Consider the following 25607-nt stretch of genomic DNA (forward strand, 5'->3'; position numbering starts at 1 on the left):
GCTTTCCGAGTTTTCGTTTACGCTTCTCAATTTTTCGTTCGCCTTTCTGGCACAAATCTCACGTGTAGGCAGGATTTATGGCCGCTTTACGCTGATTGGCTAGTGAATTTTTGATTGACAGCTCCCTGACAAGGAAGTCGATACTGAAGACAGTACAGTGCAACGAATCTTAGAGAACGATCTGCATGCTGTTATCTTTATTGTTTGTACTTAAAACTACTTTCTTATTTAGTTAGTATATTAGTAATTGGTATTTGTTGGTAAGTCATGCGTGGTGTGGATCCAAGCGTCCTCCTCATCCTCAGGTAAATTAATGTAATTCAGATAATAAAGAAAATCACTAAAGTTTTATTCCTGTACAGTAGCAATTCTGTCTTTACTAAGCGCGTTCATTGTGTGCTTTATATTTTTTGTCAGGTATTATTTTATGGCCTATTAAGATCATTTTCTTAAATAGGAACGAACAACTTGCATTATAACATCCAATAAAGACACAGATTATTGGGTTGTGAGAAATTAACGTGCTAAATGAAAACATTGCTGCATAGTTACTGTACAGAGAAACTTTTAGCGATTTTATTATCTCGGTTACATAAATGTACCTGATGGTGACTTGTGTCCAGCTGAGGAGGATGACGATGTCGCTCTTGCATACAGTCTCCTTTTAAAGAATTAAGTCCACTTATAACTTAAGTACTGTATCATTCTTTTTAAACTCATGGTGAATGTACAGTATTATACCCCTTTCTTTACATTCACAGAAAGTACACCTCATAAAACACTACCAATACATTCAAATGACATTTGTTTTTTAAACGCTACAACAAAACAAATTCATAAGGTGACACAATTAGAGGCCTTCAGAATGTTTTATTAATTTAGTCTGACTCTTGCAAACAACAATTTCATTATGTATTTACACACCTACATAAAACAGGTTAAAGAAAAGCAGAAGAGACTTCTTAAACTATAAACAAACATTTAAAGATAGAAACGATACATAAAATGCCACCACGATTATAATCTATAAATTAGAAATATGAACTGGAAGCATAACACTTTATTGTATATCTCCTCAAAACTCACTAGGCATCTCGTTTTCCTGATATCATTGAAATTATAAATTATAGACTGCTGTCTTGACGGCCTCTAAACCCACGTAAAGTTGCATGTGAATATGGCTAACGTTATCTATCCTGTATTTGCTCGACGTTGGCTCGTTAACGGCGTCATAGAGCCTGGAAGCGTGTCCCACTTTTAAGTGCGTGAAAGTTGGCAACCCTGCTAATAGACTTACAAAATAAGAAAGTAATTTAAGTACAAACACTAAAACAATACAATACAGAAAACCGCAAACAGATTGCTCTCTAATCCGCTGCACTGTCTTCAGTATCGTCTTCCTGGTCAGGGAGCTGTCAATCCAAATCTCACTAACCAATGAGAGTAAAGTGGCCATAAGTCCCGCCCACACGTGAGTTTGTGCCAGAAAGGCGAACGAAAAATTGAGAAGCGTACACGAAAACCCGGAAAGCGCAAATGAAAAATCTAGCAGCGAATTCAAAACTATTATTTGCAAAAACGAAACTTAGAAAATTGTTAAGAAAAATAGCAGTTTATTTGAAAATTCTTGCAACTGAGTTTATTGTTTTCATTATCAAAGTGTTTTTTTCTTTCTCATTGTATATTTTTGTTCGTTTTTTAAAAGTTTGCGTTCATTTTTATTGGCACAAAAGGAATCCCATACTAATGTAAGGGTCTGGATATGACACAGGTATGATAGAATGCAACAAAGCGAGAATCTATTCGGTAGTGATAGGATGCGCCTTAATAAGCGCGAAATGATAGGTCAGGTCCCAAGCCGGTGAAGCCGTAGCTCTGGACGGCGGTATCCCGTCCGACTCTCGTGAATTTCCGCTCCCAGAACCGGCTCTTTACGACTGTAACCAAGATCACACCGCTGCTGCAACCTGCTCCTCTTCGCTCACCTATAATCCATTAAAAACAAAGTTCTTCTTGTTAACCATCTGCGCGCGTAAGGCGCTGGCGCAATCGCTTGAGCTGTCATAACGGCAGAAACAACTTTGTCATCTCTGTGATAATTTATGGTCAAACAGATATCACAATGAGTATGTCATTAGATACTGCAAAGTTAGCTACTTTAAGTCATGTACACACTTGCACTAAAAACAGAACATTATGCTTTTGCAAAATAAAGAATATTTTATTACACAGTTATATGGAGTTATTTTCTTTATGTGGGTGCTCTGCGCCGATGAATCCGAGCTCTGTGCTAAATGACTGACTGCTCACACCGCATCAGAGCACATCTGTTCATCAACGTGACAGTAACATGCAGTGGCGGCCGGTCAATAGGGGGCGCTGGGGCGCCGTCCCCTTAAAGTTAGCCAGAGAAGAAAGCTACTTTAATATGCCAACAATAAGTTTAATATATATCGCAAATTAATAACGTAATAAAATAATTTAGTCGTACTATTCCACCGTTAGTCATATTATCATTTATTAAAAAATCAAAATTGTATTTTGTTCATACGTGTGTGCGGGGCGCCGGACAAACGAGTGTGTATGTAGGCACGTACATTTTTGAAAAGCATGTGATTTGAGGCTGAGCTCTAATTGGCTTGTTTCAAATCGTCATTGGGGCGCAGAGTACCCTCCCACTTTTGTTGTAAGCGAATCAATATTGTTTTTATATTTTTGGCCTCATGTGATTGGACCGTTCTTAACGCCTCTCATTACCGCACAGCAGATTGTCATTTGACTGACAGGTACTGATTAACGTGGAAGCAAGCGAAATTATCTCGAGATGAAAGAAAATTCGGTTTTATCTTTACAAGAATACCCGTTCCAAAGGCGTTCAGATGAAGAAAAAAAACGGATCAAGGAGCTTGGACCAGATCGACCCAATTTGCAAATTCAGCAGCAGTCAAGTGATCGCGGTCGATTTTACACTCGGTGCTTTTCCGGTGTCGTGCCGAAAACACACTCCCTGCCAAATTATGCACCCCCCTCCCCACAATGGTTAGGGTAAGGATTAGGTGTTAGGGGAGGGGTTAGAGTTAGACAATCGGACAGCGTGTTATTGAAGGGGGTGCATAATCTGGCGGGGTGTGTTTTCGGCACAACACCGGCACTTCTTATGGAAAACGGAGTTGGCTAGCTGGATGCGATGTAAATCATGCCTTTTATTGTTTTCCCTGTTTGCTGTTTCAAAGTCTTGGCACCGAAACGTTGTGGACAACAACAGGGGTATGCGATTTAAAACATCTCTCTGATAAGTGCAAGCGACATAAAAGTAGCCGCAAACATCTTGACAACGCTATGAGGCTCCAGTTTTTTGGGAAGCTTAGCATTGCTGAACAGCTAGATGAAGGCTACAGGATTGGCATTAGAAGGCACAATGAAGAGGTCACAAAAACATTCTGTCTAGAATTATAGACTGTGTAAAATGTTGTGGCGCATTTGAGCTGGCTTTGCGTGGCCACAATGAGAGCGAGATGTTCTTTATAAAGTAGTTGCCCATAGACTACCAACATCAAGCAGTGTTAGATGGAACTTCCACAGCCGTGCCATCAATACAGTGTTTGAGCACAGAGAGGGCCTCATTCGCTGTTTTGAAACTATTCGAGACTCAGGTGACTTTGACCCTGTTACCACCAGATAGGCAGGAGGCTTTGCCATGCTGCTGGAGGATCAGAATTTTCATTTTTTTTCTGCAACTTTTCCACAACATCATGCCACACGTGGACATCCTCTATGCCAAACTCCAGAAGAAGGACATAGATTCAGTCCACATTAAGGGGAGCATCCAGCAGTTCCAGCAGGACATACAGAAGATCAGGTAGCAGCTGTATTCCTTCTTTTGAATTTGTTATCATTATTATTGTTATTAGTCATACATTTTCTTAATCCTTTGCAGAAATTCTCTCCATTCTCTGGTTAACCAAAGCAGTGAAGGAGCTTCTCAACCAAAGAGGCGGCGGTTGCTTAGTCCAGAGGTCCATGAACGGATTGCAACAGAGGTAAGTTTATTGTAGTCCTTGTTACTCTGCAGTTTTTCATAGAAAAGCTATCAAAGGAAGCTATCAAAAAGAAAGTAAATATTAACAACAAGTTAAACGGCATGGTTTCATTTACCCTCTTTGGGTACTAAATGTGTTCTCATGTCTTTGAGTTTATAAGTTTTTTGCTTAAATATTGTAGCAAAGAGTAGATCCTTTGATATTGGGCTTTATTAAACTTTATGAAACCATACTACACTTATTTGCAATGCATATTTTACTACAAGTCAATCTATTTAACCATTTTCATAGTCTTTAAATAGTGATCTAAATAGATTTGTTATTCTTAGGTTTCCTCTAGTGGTGTGCCCTCTTTATCTGATTGATATGAAAATGGCTGATAATAAAAAAATGCTATTAGCGCCCTAAGCATCAGAAGTTCATGAAACTTGGCAAGTTTGTCTAGTCCATATGTATGAAGTTTGGATAAATTAGGGATTCAAACACTGAAACTGGTCTCCGTCTCTCTATAACTTAAAACTGATCATTTTAAATGTTGCAGTTGAAATTGACATTTTGTCATCACTACATCATTTTTGTTTTTGTCCTTCACTCTGTAGGTCTGTGACACCATACTCCAACACACCATGGTACGGTTCTGCTTCACAAGCCACCTCGTTAGTGCCACCCTGCTGCAAGCAGACAGGTTTGAACAGTACACAGTGGCGTTTCCTGAAGATGCACTGAGTAGGACTTTGAAGGCCTATCCAGTGCTCAATGGGAGTAAGCTAAAGACAGAGCTTAGTCTCATCTACTACAAGGAAGAGTTCAGAACCTGTTGTGGTGCTGTGGACCTACTGCAGCTGTTTAAGGAGAACAATCTCAAAGAAGTCTTTTCAGAGACTGTCACTCTCCTAAAGATCCTCATCACCACACCCATGACCACAGCAGAGGCTGAGAGGTGTTTCTCAACTTTGAAAAGAGTTAAGACTTTTCTGAGAAATAGCATGACCCAGGAGAGGCTAAATGCATTGGCCATGCTGTCAATGGAGAAGAGAATGGTGACTGAGATCATTGACTTTAACCAGAAGGTCATTGAGAAATTTGCAAGTCAGAAAGAAAGGAGAGCAAAATTTATTTTCAAATAGTGTTAATGGCCAATGATTAGGTAACTATAGTGTGTTTTTTTTTTTGAATGATTACCTTGATTACTTCATTACTGATAATAAACCCACATTCAATTCAAATTCACTGATTCATAGTACATTTATTTGCATGTATTAACATTGACTGTAATAATGATACATCACCTGATTAATGGCTATTTATAGTCCTGCATTACTGACAGTTGGATTTTCAGTTTGTTTGCGCCCCCCCAAATATTTTTATCACCAGCCTCCACTGGTAACATGTGATCGTGTCTATACCAGATACAATGCAAAACGTTTTAAAACATCATTAAAATAGAATCAATTGTAGCATTTGATATTGCATCACGCCTGTAGACAAAAACTCTAAATAACATGGAAAATACCGCATACCTTACTTCCTACAAGTAATATATCTGAAACATGTCGTCTGAACACATACAATATCTGCTGCTTTTGTTCTGACTACATGAAAGGAATCCTTTTTTTTTACATACTGTAAATCATGATAGTGACGTCTTACCTGTTAATGCAATCCTTTCAGATGTCGGAGCCAACTCTCAAAATCCCTGTCAACATTAGCTTTGCTTTAGCACGAAACTGTCACTTTAGCTCTCCGGAGCGCGAGGTTTCTTTGTTATTAACAACAGATGATTCCCCAGATGTAATCAGCATCAGAACTTAATAAATTAAGATGTTTACATGATATTCTTCAGATGATCACTTTTAAACAGCCATCTAGATGATGATTTAAATTCCAAGCGACTGTTATATGAATGAACAACACTCGTAGCAGTGCGGCTGCAGCGCCATTCACAAACACGTAATAAACTAGCTGTTTCCTCTCCTTTGTGTTTACGGACTGTTTTTGAGTATATAATACACCCTCTGCCTATTTCCTATTTTATCCTCAGGGTAGACAAAGATAGTCAAATCTGTCATAGGCTATAAGTAGTTTATTTAAACAGATTACTCCCCGTAACAGAAGACTCCTCCGTGAGCTGTCCGTATACTCAACAGACTTTTATAAGATTTATATGTATAGGTTTTATTAATAACAATTGTCAAGGTTACAATTAATATACTTGTAACAAATAAAAGAAATAAAAGCGTAAAGTATGCAAGTATCAATCTAATTCTAATCTAATTCATTTGTATATTTTCTTTATTGCAGACCACATATACAGCTATGCATCGAAGGAGGGCAGCAAGTGATTTTCTCCATAGGAATTCATTATAACAAACTCAAAATACCTGTTTTGCGTCTTTTTTTTTCAATAGACCTTTTTTGTAGTTCAGCAAGTAAGTTTGCTCTTGTATTTCAAAGGTAATGTCTTAGGCCTAGGCCTATATCTTAACTAAAAGATTTACTTTCCCTCGGACACGTACCATATAACACACACTTATATATCGTAACAAAAACATTGAATATTTGCATCTTTGTCAATTCATTTAGTCTAAAATGAACATTTATTTACTGCCACTTACCTGACGTGAACCTGAGAAAACGGCTGCCTGAATTGTGGGAAACCGGCGGAAAGTGACTCCGACAGTTATGTGCGGATTGATCCCGAATCGAATGAGCAGTGATCCTTCCGACTAAACACGTCTTAAATTCAATAGCATGTACACTCTCACAAACGTACACACACATATATGTTCTCCTAAATATTGTCAACAGGAGTCTATATGAGAAGTGATTGTTATGAATTAAAAGCTATGTCTTGTTTTATTTGTGTGGTATACATTTTGTGACTGAAAGATTCTAGTTAATATTTTTTGATAACAACCCCAATGTGCAATTATATATAAGTTCCACAGGTATTTCTAATTAAAATTCCCAAATAATAAAAATTAATTGACGTAACAAATAAAACGTGGGGTAAATACTTACATTTTAATTGACAGAATCTTTGCAGTATGTTTTCAAATATTAAACTTATTAAAATACTTTAGTTGAATGACTTATAAAACTATTTGAGCAAGCATACTTTTTAATATTTGAGTCAAGTTTGGGCCAACTAAAAAATAACAATTCAAGTAACTTTGGGGACAGAAATTGAGTGAACGTAAAATTTCTGTGGAACTAGTAACTAAATAATAATTAGTTGAAACAACTTGACATTTTTTACAGTGCATAAGCGTAATACAAAATAAATTCACTACAGCATAAGTTAAAATAAGACCTAGAATTATAATGAATTAAATGCACAGATAAGTAGAGACTGTAACTTGGATTTAAAATCATATACAAAAGATGCTGATATCACAGATAGAGGAAGATTGTTCCATAACCTGGGACCGGCCACCGCAAACGCACGGTAACCTTTCAACTTCAATCTTTTGTCACCTTCAAATAATATGATCTCTGTTCCAAATGTTTGTGTGTTCTCCCTGTGCTGCTGTAGGTTTCCTCTGATATCTAGGGTTCAAACACAAGCTGATCAGATTGAATGAAAATTCTTATTTGTGTGAGAGTGAATGTGTCTGTCTGTCTGACCTGTGATGGACTACACACCTACTGCAGTCGGACAGGTTTCAGAACTCTTCATCTGCTGACAAGATCAATTCTGAAGAAATGGTACATTTAGAAAATAAACAGTCAGATAGAATTTAAAAGCACAACCGTGGACATACATCTATGTTTAACCAAATAACCCATTAGTAATTGGACTGATGGCTGAATTGAACAGAAAAGCCTTCAGGTAAACACCTTAATAAGTAAATTTTCTATATGGTGTTGACCTGAAATAATCCAATCAATACAAGAAATTAAGCATGTAAACACTGAAATAAAGTATTTTCTGAGATTCAAAAATACTTTGTGAACATTTAAAATGCTTAAGTTTAAGTATTAAATATTGGAAATCACACTATAAAATGAGCAAAAAAAAACGTTTCCGTTAAACACCAGAAACCGTCCTTACAAACATCTCTCACCCACTAATTTTGGCTCTGTACCTTCTTCCAGATGAACTCAAGACTGCTTTTTTAAGTTTATTCGGAAGATATGATGTACATGTAAATTAATAAAATATACTTTCATGATCTGCATTTTCCTAATCGGTTTAATTTAAATTAATTCAGACATGTGCAGGGTGCATGTAAATAAACCTATGGAGAGCGAAAAATATGATAAAATAATTATTTTTATATTTGATCTTTTTACAAAAAGCACCCGTCTAGCACATACATAGTACCAAAGAGTGCCAAATAGTAGTTAAATAGTTACAGTATAGTCTCCCAAATAGTAATAAAACATCTAAAATGATCTTTATTAAAGAATCGATTTAAAAAACATAATTAAAAAGGCCTATTATACATATTTATGCACAGTTTTAATGTAGGCAGGGGCGCTACTAGGGTTTCGGGGTCCCCTTTCTAATTTCTACACTCTCAAAAAAAAGGTGATATATAGCACTAAAATTAGCGCATGTCCGGAATCTTTTAAAACGTTGCATAATTACATTATTAACTCCACTATAAAGGTCCCAAGCCCCGGGGCACGGGCCTTACCAGGCCTGAGCAAGGAGGAGGGTGGTCATCCTGCCGAGATGACCAGAACTTGGTAACCACGGAAACCAGGCCCGAAACAGATGGACCTGCACTGTATCACAAATAGCAATAATGCTACCGCATACGGGGGAACCGATGCACCGGCATTGGGGCCCCAGGGTGCTGATGTACAGTGGATTACTGGCCGAAACAGAGGACTTGGAAATGGAAAGATCATCACACCAAAAACAAGGATTCGTCTTGCAGCCTGGAAGGTTCGGACCGGTCACCATGTTGGTCAAAAGGTGATTATTGCCAGAGAGCTGCTGATATGTAAGATCTCAATTGCGGCCTTATCTGAACTTCGACTTAACGGATCCGGAACAACAACTGTCTATGAACCCAGTTCAAACGAAAAAATTATGCTATTCTACCTTGGAGGGGAGAAAAGAGAGGCTGGTGTCGGATTTATGGTGGAAAATCGGCCTTCCAGCCAATATCAAACTGCCTGACTGCACTAACTGTCCACGGTACCATCAAAACGCATCTCCTAGCCATCTATGCACCAACTGAAAAAAGCCCAGATGAGGTCAAAGATGACTTCTACGACCAATTGCAGTGCAGGACAGAGTTGATAATCTTGGCGGTCACTTCAACGCGCATGTTGGCACAAACCGGGACGGTTGGGAAGAGATAATGGGAAATTTTGGCGTTGGCAAAATCAATGATAATGGATTACGTATTTTATCATTCTCCTCGACAAATAAGCTTGTCATCGGAAACAGCACCTTTCAACATCCCCTTAACCATCAACTCACGTGGAGGAATCCGGCAGATGTCGACTCGTCTGTCCTCAATTACTTTCTGATCAGTAGGCGCTTCCCATCGTCACTCAACGATGTGCACTCGATGAGGGGCCGTGATTGCGGTTCCGACCATTACCTCTTCAGTGCTATGCTCCAACTACGATTGCAACGGACCATCAAAAAGGCACCGCAGCTGCCCAAACCGAATTGGGCATGCTTGAATAACCCCGAAATAAAAGCCAGATTCCAAATTTCCCTCACCAACAAATTTGCAATGCGAATTTGGATAACGTGGAAAAGAAGAATCTCTGATCGCAACAGCCATCATCCACTGTGCCACTCCACTCTGTCCACCCGGTCGCGGAGTGTCTGGATTTTGTCCAGGAGCAAAAGCAGATGAAGCATGTTGACTTTAATCGTTAAAAACAACTGAAACGTGAAGTCAGGCGTAGGATGAAAGCTAATTGAGAGGCCTACTGAAACACAGTGTCAGCAGAATTGGAGGACGCAGTATCTCGGCATGAGTATAGGGTCCTTTATCAGACCCTGAAGAGGTTGAGTGGGCGCAGCAAGTCAACTAATGATAACATCAAGGAGATGGATGGAACCTTCGTAAAGTCTGCAGGTGAGCAACTACAACGATGGCGTGAGCATTTCCAACACCTTCTCAATTGCGACCCGCCTCGAGGCTCGGACGCTAATCTTCCATACATTGATCCTCCATCGATTCCTATGCACGATGAAGAGCCGTCAATTGACAAGATTAAGGCTGCTGTTAGATCATTAAAGAGCGGAAAAGCACCTGGAATGAATCGAGTGCCTCCCGAGGCGGTGAAAGCTGGCAGAGACAAACCGTCAGCCGCCTCCACACATTAATCCCACTAATCTGGCAATCAGAGCACATTCCAGCAGCCTGGAAAAAGGCTATGATCATTCCTGTCTTTAAGGGAGATAGTCAAGAATGTAACAACTATCGAGGGATAAGCCTGCTCTCCACGGTGGGCAAGGTGTTTATGAAGATCATCCAAACCTGCCTACAAAAGCATCAGGAGCAGACGAATTGAGAAGAGCAAGCTGGGTTTCGTCCACACCGCAGCTGCTATGATCAGATCTTCTCCCTACGTCAGCTGATGGAAGAGCGGATCCGATGTGCAAAACACCTTGTGATCGTATTCATCGATTTCATCAGGAAGAAGCAGTTTGCAGCAGAAGTCAACAAAAGCGTGTAAATGTAAATTATTAATCTTGTTTTATTGAGTTTAAACGCAGTGTCGTTGCTTTGCTTACTACCGCTGTGTCACATGTTGAAGTCGCGAAGTCTGGTTTCGCTTGTTATTGTGAGATATTGTAAGGCGTGTCCGGCTGAATTCAATTGCGTGATTCATATAAGTGCGATTAACACCGCGACAGCGGATGCGGCAGCCTAAACGCGTGCAGCCCTCATTGTGTGCAGACCATCGACTCTACCTGCGCGACTCCACCGAGCAAGGACACAGACAAGGCACTTCAGTAATGCACTTCAGTATTTAACTATTTATTCTCTTGTGATTTGTATTGTATATTCCTTATTCCCTGCTTTTGACTATGTGTTTTCAAATCCCTACTGTCACTACAACTCGTAAATGTCCTGTATCACGTAGAAGGCAACACGATGCTAATAATCTCTGCTAATAATCTCTGCACTCTTTCAGCATCCACAACTACCTCAATTACATTTCCCATTGGTTTATGGATCTGTAAACAAAGCAGATTTCATCACAGCTATTGCTAAACATTCTGGTCTTTTTCTTTTAGCTCTTACTGAAACCTGGATCAAGCCAGAGGACACTGCCACACCGGCCGCCCTCTCCAATAACTACACTTTCTCCCGCAGCCCACGCAAACCAGGGAGGGGTGGAGGAACCGGTCTACTTATCCCTAATGACTGGAAATTCAACTGGCAACCTCATGTGACAACATCTCCTTCAAGTCTCATGATGTTACTGTCATCCACCCTGTTAAAACTCATGTTGTAGTTATCTATCGTCCCCCAGGTCAGCTTGGACATTTCTTGGAGGAGTTGGATACGCTTCTGTCATCCTTCCCTGAGGATGGTACTCCTCTGGTGGTACTTGGAGACTTCAACATCCACCTTGAAAAAACCACAGGCTGCCGAATTCAACAACCTAATTGTGTCGTTTGACCTCAAATGAGTTCTCACTTCAGCAACCCATAAGTTTGGTAATCAACTAGATTTTATCTGCACATGCTACTGCTCACTCCCAGGTCACCCAGCTGCACACGTCGGATCAATTCCTCATCAGTCTTGTTCTCGACCTAACTTCTCCAGACACTACTCGTGCTTCCCTACTGGTCACATTCCGGCGCAACCTACGGACACTCTCTCCCTCCCGCTTATCCTCTGTGGTCTCCGACAGGCTCCCTCCCTCTGAACAGCTCTATCTCTTGGATACTAACAGCGCCACCCACACTCTTTTTTCCACACTAACCTCCTGCTTAGAGAGCTTATGCCCTCTTACATCTAGGCCATCTCGTGCATCCCCGTCTGCCCCCTGGTTATCTGATGTTCTCCGTGAACATCGCGCCACGCTTAGGTCTGCTGAGAGACTAAACTAAAGAACCTACTGACCTCTGTCTCTATCAGTCTCTCCTCTCTTTTTTCTCTGCTGATGTCTCCTCTGCGAAAACTCAGTACTACCATGCTAAAATCAACAACTCGCCTTACTCTTGTACTCTCTTTAAAACCTCTGCTCTTCTTTGCCTGCCTGCCCCTCACCTCCATCGGACTTAACAGCTGATGATTTTGCATCTTTCTTCGTAAAGAAAACGACCACCATCAGCAGTCAGTTCTCTGACCCACCGACTCTTGAACACCAAACCCTCGAAATATGCTTGCTCCCCTCTTTCTCTCTCATATCTGAAGATGACATTTCCAAGGTCATGTCTTCTAACCACCCAACTACCTGCACGCTAGATCCCATCCCCACTCCTCTTCTCCAGGCCATCTCTCAATCGGTTGTTCCCGCTCTGACCCACATTATCAACTCGTCTCTCGCCACTGGTACATTTCCTGCAGTCTTCAAAGAGGCCCATATTACCCCACTACTGAAGAAACCCACTCTTAATCCTGCACTGTTAGATAACTACAGACCGGTATCTCTCCTCCCCTTCATTGCTAAAACTCTTGAGTGTGTTGTATGTAACCAGCTCTCTTCCTTTCTCACGCAGAACAACCTCCTGGACAGTAACCAGTCTGGTTTAAAGAGCAGTCATTCCACTGAGACTGCGCTGCTCTCTGCTCTTTTCTGTATACATGACATCCCTAGGCTCTGTCATCCGGAAACATGGCTTTTCCTATCAATGCTATGCGGATGTTACACAACTCCACCTGTCATTTCAGCCTGACGATCCGACTGTTTCTGCATGCATTTCAGCATGCCTGAGTGACATTTCGCTCTGGATGAAGGACCATCATCTGCAGCTGAACCTTGCAAAAACAGAACTGCTTGTAATCCCGGCCGATACAAAGATTAATCACAATTTCTCCATCCAACTGGGCTCATCTTCCAGAACGGCCAGGAAGTGGTTATCGATGATCAGCTAAACTTCACAGATCAGGTTGCCAGCCCCACTCGGTCCTGTAGATTCATCCTCTACAATATTAGAAAAAAAATTAGACCTTTCCTATCCGAGCATGCTGGACTTCCTGCTTGCACAACAAAACCTCTACAGATGATCCAGAATGCAGCGGCAAGAGTGGTCTTCAATGAACTGAAGAGAGCACATGTCACTCCTCTCTTCATTAAGTTACATTAGCTCCCTATAGTCACTCGCATCAAATTCTAGACTCTACTCTGGGCCTATAAGACCCCCACTGGTTCGGTACCCCCTTATCTTCATTCGCTAATGCAGACTTTTGTACCCGACAGATCCCTACGCTTTGCAAAAGAACAACATCTTGTGGTGCCAACCCAAAAAGGTAAAAAAAATCGCTCTCGCGTACCTTCTCTGGATCGGTTCCACATTTGTGGAATGATCTGCCCGCTGCTACAAGATCAGCAGATTCTGTGGCCATCTTTAAGAATCTGCTGAAAACACAACTCTTCCGTTAGCACCTGACCGATCAGTTCTGACTATCTTTCTACTCTTTCTCTATTCAAATATATATATATATATATATATATATATATATACACATGTACTGTGTATATACAGTATATGCGTTAGAATCAGGAATAAAACATTGGAAGGGTTTTCCATCTGAACTGGGGTTCGTCAAGGAGATGTCGCGTCCCCAATATTGTTTAATGCTGTGATTGACTCGATTATGAGGAAAGCATTTATGGACAAGCAAGGAGTTCAATATGGTATGGAGGGATACACAACTTACCTGGCATTTGCAGTTGACAGCTCCATTTTGGCTGACACAGACGTTTAGGCTATCGACATCTTAAATGACATCGCTAGATTCGCCGAACCATTTGGACTGAAAATCAACATCCATAAGACAAAGTGCTTCCAAGCGACGGAAACGCTTCCAAACGTTTTCCTTGAGGGGATCAAAATCGAACAAGTGCAGAATTTTAGGCACTTAGGATCTCTGGTCCAGGAGAAGATTACAGCGATTGCAGAAGTACAATGTCGAATTGGCCAAGCAACAGCAGTGTTTGAATCACTTAAATGGTGCTTGTGGAAGAAGATCAGTATCACGATTGTGCAACAAAATGCACATTTTCTAGACTCTGATTATTCTGATTCTACTCTATGGATCAGAGACTTGGAGCCTTCTGAAGAAAGTAATGAATAAACTTGAGGTCTTTCAAATGTGATGCCTCAGGCAAATCTTGGGCGTATCTCGGCTAGACCGACTCCAAAACGAAACTCAAAGACGAAAATGCAGTGACCAGCCCACGATTGAGGAGGCAATACCGAAAGTACTACTGCAGTGGTTTGGGCACGTGTGCCGAATGGAGAGAGCCCGGTTGCCATATAAACTATAATGGCGACAACAACCAGTAACGTGGAAGACACAACGCTGTGCGCCAAAGACCAGGACCCTATCCACTGACCGCTAAGCATGGAGACAAATTGTGAATGATTTCAGAAGGACATCAGCCCCGACAGCAGCGTTAGCTATGAAGTCGTCTTCGGCAAAACGCCAGCTAAGGATAAAGTGAGAGAGACATTTATAGAAATTGAAAATCATTTATAGAAATGTTTATAATGCAAAATAACATTTTATAATTAATAATGCCAATATTAAGTAAAGAAAAAAATATTTTAATAATATATGAACTACAACCATTTGTTAATGGTAGGGGCATTTTGCCTTATTTTCATGAAATTTCATAATCAATAAATAAAAAAAACTTGCACGAGTTATTGTGCGTGAGCTCCACGTGCTCCCCTACCGGCGAGACCATGTTGGTGTCTTCACTAAATTCCTCCCTACGGTAGGAAGTGGTCTCTGTAGCACGTTTCCTCAGTGAGGAAATAGCCCTTCCCCAGTGGCCCTTACGGTGCCGGGCGGCTTCTCGCTGTTAGAGAAACAAGGCCTACGCCTGTGACGGCCGGTGGCAGGGGCTTCCCACCTTTCCAAAAAGCTCTGGGACCCTCTACCTATCCACTGGAAGGTTACAATTTTGTGCTAGCGCTCACGTCTGACATGCCCAGGCCAGTCACCATTGCTTCGCTAGAGATTGTGACGCGGCACAGCGCCGTGACGTTTTCCATAGGAACCCCATCTGTCGGTTCGACACAACGTCGAGAGACCGACAGAAAGGGAACGTCTTGGTTACGGATGTAACCTCTGTTCCCTGATGGAGGGAACAAGACATTGTGTCCCTCATGCCACAACGCAGCACGCCCGCTGCAGCAGTCGAGAGAGGCTCTCAGGCTCCTCAGCCCAAAGGTGAATAAATGCAGCACGCCGTCTCCCTTTTATACCCGGATAGATAGGATTTATAGTCCGGCATGCAAGTTTCATTCAGCAATTTCATTGGCCTTTTCTAATCTAGTCAGAAGTTGATAGGTTCTCAAGACAAACCCCATCTGTCTGTTCGACACAACGTCTCATTGCCTCCATCAGGGAACAGAGGTTACATACGTAACAAAGACGATTTTCTTCTATTTATTTTAACATTGATTAGGTTTTATTTGCAACCATGTTATTCTCTACGCAGCAAAGTCCATGGGAAATTAAATATATTAAAAAGAAACCCTTCTGCAGTTAGCTATACATTTTTAATATTGTAATAGGAAAAAATAACGTTAAACAAAAAACACATTCATTTCCTTTAAGGCCCATGTGATTAAGGCAAAAATCATAATTAGCCTATCAATTCTTGATATTATTGTTGATATTAGATTTTCTGTTAAAAATGTTTCATAACATTCTGTAAAGTAAATGAATGCTGTTTTTTACATAAACATCCAAAACAAACTGGTCCTGAAATATGTCATTACATTTGCAAGGAATCAAAAGCGTGAGCATGGTTTATTAATTTATTTGTGGGTACAGATTTCAGAAATTAACCGAGGGAACGAATAACGAAACTGTGGCCACGGATTTGCAGGGCATGTTTTTTCCTCTTACATGAACCTATTTCTTTGAGATTTACTGTTATCACAGATAGACGCATGCTGCTGTACGGTCCTACATATGGCGGCCATACAAGGGCTTAAAAAGATGAGCTGCTGGAGGCAGGCAGGGGGGAAGGAACTAAAGCATGAGCACACAATACATCGTCACATTAATCCCTTCGTGTTTTTTACGTTACGCAGTTTGACTCATCGCGTGCAGTTCATGTCCGGCATCTTTTAGCACTGGGACCGCGGCATCTATCAGTTTCAAATGATCTACAAATCCAACGCTATATCTACCGTTTATATAACATCCATCACTGAAATGCCGTGAACAAACAAACACACCTCCACTTCCCCCACTATCGCAAGAGTAACGAGCTGCAGGCCCACAGCGCAGCCAATCTCGACACAGCGAAGCCAGTTAAGCATGATAAGCCTGCACGTTTATCAGTGTAAAGAAGTCCGAATGTATGAAATGGCTTTAAAGTGGTCCCCCAATAACTACGAGCCACGAAAAACTTTAAGTGCAATATTAATAAGCATAACAATTATTGCATAGGCCTACTATTAAATAAAATACCTTAAAATAGTACATATGAACATTTTATTAAATTAAATTAAATTGTACATTTATAGATGTATACAAAATTACATACATTACAGTACTGAAATAATCTGATTTATGACTCATGAACTCACCCAGTACAATCAACAACTTGAATATACATCACTGGACCAGTTTTACCGTCGTATGGTGCTTTCGTCTTTTTTGAAGTTTATTAAATTCAATGCTTTATTACTAGCAATTATTGACTGCAAAAACATACATTCTTGGAAATACTATGTTACAACATCAAAGGATAAATGTTGGGGTGAGTAACTGATTAATTTTCTAATTTAATTTTAATTAAAAAAGCTACTTATGGGCTAGTACAGAATCATTTTTTTTAAAGGGCTAGCTGTCCTCCCTGGCTTGCTTTCTCGTGTTTTTCTTTCCTCTTCTGGTGACCCGATTTTTGTCTGTACCATCTCCTGCCATCTGATACGCCTACCGATCAGAACTGTGGTGCTACCTGCTACCTGCGCAGCCATGCATTCATTACGGCATTCATTATTGCTTCGTAATAGATTATTGTACAAAGAGGCCATTTCACTAAGATCATAAAGAAAAGTATGCTGGGTTCAACTTGACCCCAAGGCCTTAGATCCTAATACATAAAGTACAGATTTGCAATTTGTTTGATGTTAAAAGAGTCAGGCATGTGATCAGCCAAGGACAAAAAAGAAGGGAGACCGCATGCACCCTCGCCCAACCCCAGTCCCCCCAAAAATAGTATTTAATGTTACTAATTAAATGTTACATGATTAAAAACAGGAAACTGTCTACCAAAAATAGATATTTTTCACTTAGCAACACAAAAACAAACTATTATAACTTCCCAATTCCGTCTGCCAATTTTGGAAATATCAGTTCAAATGTTTATTAGTTTAACAGTCACCTAAACAATATTTAATATAATAGGTTGATGGTTTGTGCAAATATCTGATGATAATGTCAAATAAGATGGCATTTAGAAATGGCCCTTGAATAGTTTATACCAGGGCTACTTTGAGGAATTATTGCTGATTACAATAAAATTTAAACAATAATTGAACACAAAAAGTAAAGAATATTGTGGCCTCAAGAGACTTCCATACACAGCCACTAGATGGCGCATCTACGTTATGCATACAGCGTTTTATCCGAATTAATCCGCAGGTTTTGCAAACGATGCATGTTGCGGTTTTAGTTAATTAAAATGTATGCTTTCAGTAGAGACGTCAACGCGTTTATATACAGTGACTAGATCGGCCATTTGTATAGTTGCCATTGATACAGTTTCAAGCCATCAAATCACGGAATGGCCTATTTTAGTCTCTGTGTATATAGATAATGTTTTAATATTAAATCATATCATATAGACGTCTCAACTTCCAGACTCGGGTTTTTCTGTATACGTTACAAAACTCTGTTCAGTTCCCCACTAAATTAAAAATGACCCCACACACATTTTTGAGTACCAAAACAGCCGTGTTTGGCTTCTATTAGTCTGTTTGGAATCTCTGGAAACATAAAGATAACTCCCAAAATGAAGTTCTTCTGAATGAAGCGGTCGCTCTGCATTTATAACAAGCGTGTGCATGACGTAGAGAGCGTAGAAAGGATCCTGTTGGCCAGCTGTATGATTACCACGCGCACATCCCCAAACCCCCAATCCCACCACGAATTATAATAAATCGAGTTTATGCAATTTACGCGGGTGATCCCAGCGAGGTTATACGGAAAAATCACATCCCTGAAGAGTTTATTAGGAGTGATAACACACCAAAACAAAACAAAAAAATTAAATGTTTTTTAAAATTATGACTACTCACAATAGTTTCTCCAGTTTATAACGTGGATCATCCCTCAGGTCAGAGAGCGGCTGCAAATCTCTTATTTTATAATTTTTAGACAGATCCAGATGTCTCAGGTGTGCTGGGTTTGATGTCAGAGCTGAAGCTAAAACAGTACAACCTTCATCTGTGATATTACAATTCATCAATCTGTAAAGAACAACAACAACATCTTCACTCCCTTCAGTTTACAAAACACATCATATCAACTCAGATAACAATTTTGTTGGTTTTGACATATTTTACTATTTTTAATTTAATTTATGTGGATGTATGTGTGCACCTACATTAATTAGGGGTGTAACAATACATCGATATGGATCGATGCATCGATTAAAATAACAAAAATACGATGCATCGATGCCACACGTAAAATATCGATATGAGGTGCCTTTATTTTGACACTGCCCACTCCACATTCTTCACATAACATCCATCAGTGTAATTTTTGTTAGTTCAGTGGCTCTCTCCAAGTAGGCCCATCCCAAGTGACTATGTGGTATTATATAACTAACTTAAATACATTTTGGTACACAACTAAAAATGTGCCTCTGTCCAAATATTTAGGGACCTAGCTGTATATACTGTATCTTGATGTATATTTTTTCTTGAGTTTAAAAAAACGCCCGTAAGGCCATCATATATAAAATGCCTGTGCTGGTCATGATTAGAGACAGGAAAACCAAAGAAAAAACAGGATCAAAAACAGTAGAAAGGGTCTCTTTTATCACTTTTATTACTGTTCCCTCATCTACACTATCATCTACATATACACTTATGAATGCAGATTATGATCCCAAACACTACGATTTAGTATCACTATAAACTACTTGATAACATCTATTTAAGAACCACATCATGCATGATGATTATTAGAGAGATGATCTTACTCCAGTATCTCCAGTTTACAGTCAGCATTCTCCAGTCCAGCAGAGAGCTGCTTCACTCCTGAATCTCCAAGAGGATTTATGGACAGAATCAGATGTGTCAGGTGTGAGGTTATCAGAGCTGAAGACAGAGCAATACAACCTTCATCTGTGATATTACCCTGACTCAACCTGCAGAGAACAGAGACACAAATTACTCTCGCTGTAATTATATTATAAATGAAGATTATGTTCCTACTGACACTGGTTAATGGCTGGAATATACAAGACTTTTAAAATCTTAACAGATTTTTTTTTAACTAGACATCATACACTTTTTGAAAGTTTCAGATAGAAACACACTAACTGATCAAATCTGCAGACTGGCACAGACTTTCTGCAACAAGTCCAGACTGATAATCTGAGCAAAAGTCTTAAGTGTATTTTAGCCTTAAGTCTCACTATGAACTTCTCACTATAAACACAGAGAGATGATCTTACCCTAGAAACCTCAGGTTACAGAGAGGATTCACCAGTACAGCAGAGATCAGTTTCACTCCTGAATTTCCTACTTTATTCCCACACAGATCCAGTTCTGTCAGTTGTGTGGGGTTTGATTTCAGAGCTGATGCCAGACTGTCACAACCTTCAGCTGTGATATTAGAAGTCCAAAGCCTGTAAAGAACAATAACACACACTTCACTCTCTCAGTTCACAATACACCTCACAAAAAGGTAATTAAAGATCATTACAAATCTAACACATAAATTACTGTCAGGCAAATTTTGATAGAATGTCTGATCTGAACATTTTCATGACACAGAGAACAACATGATTAGAAGAAGTTACATAACAAATATAAATTCTACAAAGAGCAATTTTATATGCCTTTAAAAAGGCTCATGCCTGCTAAAAGTAATGAAAATAAAACACTACAGTCTTCATTGTATGAATTAAATATACACTGACACTTGTTGAAGTATTACAGTTCTTCAGTGAAGAGCAGTATGTCATTTTCTCTTTAATATTAATGACAGAGTTAAGATTCGCTTAATAGGACTAGGTGTTATAATCCTACTATTTCAGGACAGTTGAATTGCACAATAGGACATTTCCCACGCCTTATGACAGAGGGAGCAGTCAAGAATATGAATTTAGGAAAAGGAGGTCTGAGGTTTCACTGGGTTCATCGGGCACGCTATCCTCTGTGTTTGAGGGATTAATGATTTTACAAATACATACTTAACTTTCCTTGCCATTATCAGAGAGACATCACATGAGTTGTGATCCCACTTTCATCACATCCATTATCCTGGGTGAAAGATGCCTTTTGGTGAGGTGCTACTGATAATGCCCTTTGTATGGTTCCCAATCAATGCGACACATCGTCAGTTGTGCACCTCAGCCTCATTGGGTGTTTCGGCCTTTTATCACAAGACACCCTCAGCCAAGGGAGGCCCACCGCAGCCTACACTGAAATGCAAGCTCAGTGCCCCTGGTCCCGTATGGCACAACATTACAACACAGTACCAAAATCAACACAACCATATGCACCAACCCGTTGGGTAAGGCTGTTATAGCCCCACTGGCACCGTTAATGCAAGCTCAGTGCCCCCGGTCCCGTATGTCATAAGATTACAACACCCAACACCATTTTATTACATTTATTACATATTGTGTCCTTCCGTTTCAACCACAGCCAGTGGCTGCTTCTCTCAGCAACAGTGGCAAGTTCTTTGACTAACGTCCATTGGGCCTGTCCTCTGATCCCCACTTCCTTAAGCAGCCTTGTAGTGGAATGGGAAACAAAGCCCCTGCAGCCCACTTCCACCGGGAACACTTTTGCTGTCCATCCCCGCTCTTCAGCCTCCACTGCAAAGTTGGCATACCGGAGATTCTTTCTTTCAAATGCTTTGTTAATGGCCTCTTCCCAAGGTACAGTCAACTCATCTATGAGGACTGTCCTACTGGAGCTGGACCACAGAACCATGTCCGGAGAACCTATCATCTTCTGATTATTTAGAAAAGGCCAATGAAATTGGCGAATGAAATTTGCATGCCGGACTCCGCCCCGGATATCCGGGTATTAAAGGAAGACGGCGTGCTGCATTCATTCACCTCTTGGTCTGAGGAGCCTGAGAGCATCCATCAACCGCTGCAGCGGGCGGCCAGCGTTGTGGCAAGAAGGACACAACGTCTCGTTCTCTCCATCAGGGACCTGAGGTTACATCCGTAACCAAGACGTTCCGTTTCTGTCGGTCTCTCGACGTTGTGTCGAGCCAAGAGATGGGGTTCCTATGGAAAACGCCACAGCGCTGTGCCGCGTCACAATCTCTAGCGGAGCGACGCTGACTGGCCTGGGCGAGTCAGACGTGAGCGCTAGCGTGAAATTGTAACCATCCTGTGTAGAGGTAGGGGGTCCCAGAGCTTTTGAAGAAAAGGTGGGAAGCCCCTGCCACCAGCTGTCACGGGCGGAGGCCTTGATTCTCTAACAGCGAGAAGCCGCCCGGCACTGTAAGGGCCACTGGGTTTCCCCCCTGGGGGAAAAACGCTACAGAGACCACTACCTACCGTAGGGAGGGATTAGTGGAGACACCAACATGGTCTCAGCATCAGGGGAGAACTCATGGGAAAATGTGCGGACTGAATGAGTTAACCGCAAGGGAGTCCACCTAGGGAGGTCATGGGTTGCCGAGGTGGGAACCAGTCATGAGTATACATCAGACGGAACCACCCAGTGGGGGGGGGTTACCACGTCTGGAGCACTAGGTCCGGTTAGAGCTATGTGGTAGATAACTCAACTGTTCCCCGGCCTAAGGGGGCAGGGCTGCTCTGCTCAGCCCGGGCCCCCAGGAAGGTGCTTAGTGATGGATGGAATGCCTGTTCTTTACTCAGTGGGGAAAGAAGGGAGGCGGAAATAGCCGACTGACCCACCTAGAGGAAGGGGGGAAGTGCTTTCCCGGCGTACGCCCTACCGGCTGCCGGTCCTACCTGTTGCCCTGCAGGACGCGGTCTGACACCGGTTCCACGCGGAGGTTGTAGAACCTCGTGAAGGTGTTGGGCATAGCCCAACCTGCAGCTCTGCAGATGTCTGCCAGAGAGGCGCCCTGAGCCAGTGCCCATGAGGATGCTACACCCCGAGTGGAGTAGGTGCCCTCACTCCTAACAGGTAGGGGCGATCTTGAGATAGCGACGGCATACCGATGGTCCAAATGGTTCAGGTCCAAATTCTAGGCAGTCCGTGGACACAGAGAATGCTTGTAGGTCCCCTACCCTCTTGATGGAGGCGTATGCCACCAGGAGGGCCGTTTTTAGCGCCACCAGGAGGGCCGTTTTTATCGTAAGATGAGAAATAGTGGCCTCTCCCAGGGGCTCGAAGGGGGGGCCCTGGAGGCCCGCCAGGACCACTTCAAGGTCCCAAGAGGGTACGGAGCGCGGACGAGGCGGATTCAGCCTTCTTGCGCCCCTAAGGAACCTAATGACCAGGTCGTGCTGTCCTAGAGACTTGCCAGCAACTGGTTTGTGATGTGCGGCGATGGCGGCAACATACAATTTCAGTGTGGAAGGGGAGAGGTTTCTCTCAAGTCTCTCCTGTAGGAAGGACAGCACGTTCCCGATCGAGCATCTCTGTGGGACTTCTCCGCGAGAAGAACACCAGGACGAGAAGAGGCGCCCCTTACAGGTGTACAGCCGCCTAGTGGCAGGGGCCCTAGCCTGGGTGATGGTCTCCACCACCGCCGGGGGTAGGCCACTCAGGATCTCCTCGTCCCATTCAGGGGCCAGACATGGAGGTTCCAGAGGTCTGGCCTGGGATGCCATGACGTGCCCTTCCCCTGCGAAAGAAGGTCCTTCATCAGGGGAATCGGCCAGGGGGGAGTTGTTGTCAGAAGCACCAGCTCTGAGAACCAAGTCAGGTTGGGCCAATAACACTTGATGCTCCTCTTCCCTGACCTTGCACAGGGTCTGTGCAATGAGGCTCACTGGGGGGAAGGTGTACTTCCGCTTGTCCCGCGGCCAGCTGTGCGAAAGGGCATCCGTGCCGAGGGGTCCCTCGGTCAGGGAGTACCAAAGCGGACAATGGGTGGAGTCCGGGGAGGCAAACAGGTCCACCTGCGCCTGACTGAACTGCTCCCATATGAGCCGGACTGCGCGGGGATGGAGTCGCCACTCTCCGCGACGCGTCGGCTGTCTGGTTCAGGTCACCTGGGATGTGTGTGGTTCGCAGGGAGCTGATCACCTGCTGACTCCAGAGGAGGAGGCGTCGGGCGAGTCGTGTTAACTGCCGTGAGCGAATGCCACCCTGACGATTGATATACGCCACGGCAGTTATGCTGTCCGACCGGAGTCTAGGCAGTTGATATGCCAACGCAGGCGGGGGCCCGTCCACCCCCCCACAGCGTGCCCATTGCACACGGCACCCCAACCCTGCAGGGAGGCATCCGTTGTCACCACGACGTGCCTTGACACCTCCCCTAGGGGGACCCCTGTCCGCAAGAAGGTCATTGAAGACCTGGGGGTCAGGGTGCGTCGGCAGAAAGGCGTGATGACCATACGCCTGCTGCCGGTGTGCCACGCTTTCTAGGGAACCCAACTCTGTAGCCAGTGTTGGAGCGGTCGCATGTGCATCAACCCGAGGGGGGCCACCCCCGCCGAGGACGCCATGTGCCCCAGGAGCCTCTGAAATTGTTTCAGGGGGACCGCTGACTGCCTGAAGTGTTTCAGGCAGTTCAACACTGACTGAGCGCGCTATGTAGTCAGTCGCGCTGTCATGGAGACAGAATCGAGTTCCGTATGTTGTGTATTTTTGACTTTCCATGTGTTTTCCCGTGTCTTGTCATTGGCCCCGCCCCTCTCGTTTCACGTATTGCTTCCCGTCTGTGTTTCATTACCCTCACCTGCCCTGTGTAATTATCCTTCGTTTGTCTTCCCTTTAAATAGTCCTCATGTTTCATTGTCCTGTGTTCGGTCATTGTCTGTGCGTATACGAGTCCTTGTCTGTATGCTTACCTCTGTGCTGTATGTTCAAAGTTTCCTGTCCCATGCCTGTTTCCTGTTCCTGGTGGTTCCGTGAGTCTAGTTATTGTTAGTTCATTGTAGTATTGTCTAGTGTGGTGTTAGTCTTCGTAGTTTAGTTTAGTCAGTTTATGCTCCTGTTTTATGATTTCCATTATTATCGTGTCTTGTTTTCCCCACTGTGGGTTTTTGTTTTGCGTGTCTTGTTAAATAAAGCTTTCTGTTTAACCGCTTCATCTCCCGCTGCCTGCGATTGGGTTCTTCCCTGTGTGCCGTGACAATGTAAAGATCAATCACCTGAATTCACAACCGCAGAACAACAGAAAACACAACATAAATATCACATAACTGTCATGATTCTGCTTCATCATGTCATGTCTTTCTTGGTGACATGACCCCCCCATCCCCCCCCATTAAATGACACATAACATCTTACCTCAGTTTCTCTAGTTTACAGCGAGGGCTTTCCAGTAGAGTAGAGACCAGCTTCACTCCTGAATCTCTGAGATAATTATCAGACAGATGCAGGTACGTCAGGTGTGAGGGGTTTGATATCAGAGCTGAAATCAGAGCAGCACAACCTTCCTCTGTGATCTCACACCTCCATAAGCTGCAGAGAACAATGACACACACTTTAGTCACTCATTTAGTCACTGTATGTTGATATCTGGGTATGTTTGTGTGTATATCTGAAAGCATGTTCTAAGGCTATCTATAAGCCTGTTGCCTAGGCCCCTAGGCTTGAGAGTTTCTTAACTTTAACATCAGGTGTCCAACCTCATACGATGCATCCTCAAAAGTGTTTCAAAAGTCTACTCAAGTCTACTGGTACTTCATATGCAGAGTAATCAGATGCAGAAAAGTTGATTCATGTTTTCATGACATCAAGGTTAGACTATTACTATGCCTTACTGAGGAACCAGCAACACTTCCCATTAAAAGTAATGCACTTGTTACATCTAATAGTATGGAATGTTATTCTATTCTCATTATGTCTGTCTTTTTTATTTTCCCCAAGTATCCAAAACAAAATCTGGCTCGTAATCAGACTGATGGTGGATTCGAAGGGATGAGACGATGGCCAGACCTCTTAACCACAAGCTACTGTATAAAGGCACAGGTATACTTGACTTTCCGCGTCCTTGTCCGTCTCACGCACAAACGCATCCGCAAAGCTTCTTGCGCATACTCAATCTCGGATAGGAGCAGACGGACAAGTTCGACACATGCGCAGTACAA

At 42.4% G+C, this 25607-nt stretch overlaps 2 protein-coding genes across 2 annotated transcripts; one reads left to right on the forward strand and one right to left on the reverse strand.

The window, feature by feature from the left end:
- The first annotated feature begins 652 nt into the window (after positions 1 to 652).
- On the forward strand, positions 653 to 6006 carry LOC130550941 (uncharacterized). Its single transcript, XM_057328475.1, has 3 exons — positions 653 to 3859; positions 3938 to 4040; positions 4640 to 6006. The coding sequence occupies exons 1-3, from the start codon at positions 3753 to 3755 to the stop codon at positions 5165 to 5167; spliced, it is 738 nt and encodes a 245-aa protein (XP_057184458.1). The 5' UTR covers positions 653 to 3752; the 3' UTR covers positions 5168 to 6006.
- A 194-nt stretch (positions 6007 to 6200) lies between these two features.
- LOC130550942 (ribonuclease inhibitor-like) lies at positions 6201 to 24978 on the reverse strand (the record flags this gene model as incomplete). The annotated part of the gene is made up of 6 exons (XM_057328476.1): positions 6201 to 7589; positions 7668 to 7737; positions 18469 to 18639; positions 19380 to 19547; positions 19857 to 20030; positions 24805 to 24978. Coding segments are annotated over 5 exons (709 nt in total), but the record flags the coding sequence as incomplete, so codon positions are not given.
- Between the last annotated feature and the right edge of the window lie 629 nt (positions 24979 to 25607).

Source organism: Triplophysa rosa, unplaced genomic scaffold (genome assembly GCF_024868665.1).
Source record: "Triplophysa rosa unplaced genomic scaffold, Trosa_1v2 scaffold490, whole genome shotgun sequence".
Classification (NCBI taxonomy): Eukaryota; Metazoa; Chordata; class Actinopteri; order Cypriniformes; family Nemacheilidae; genus Triplophysa; species Triplophysa rosa.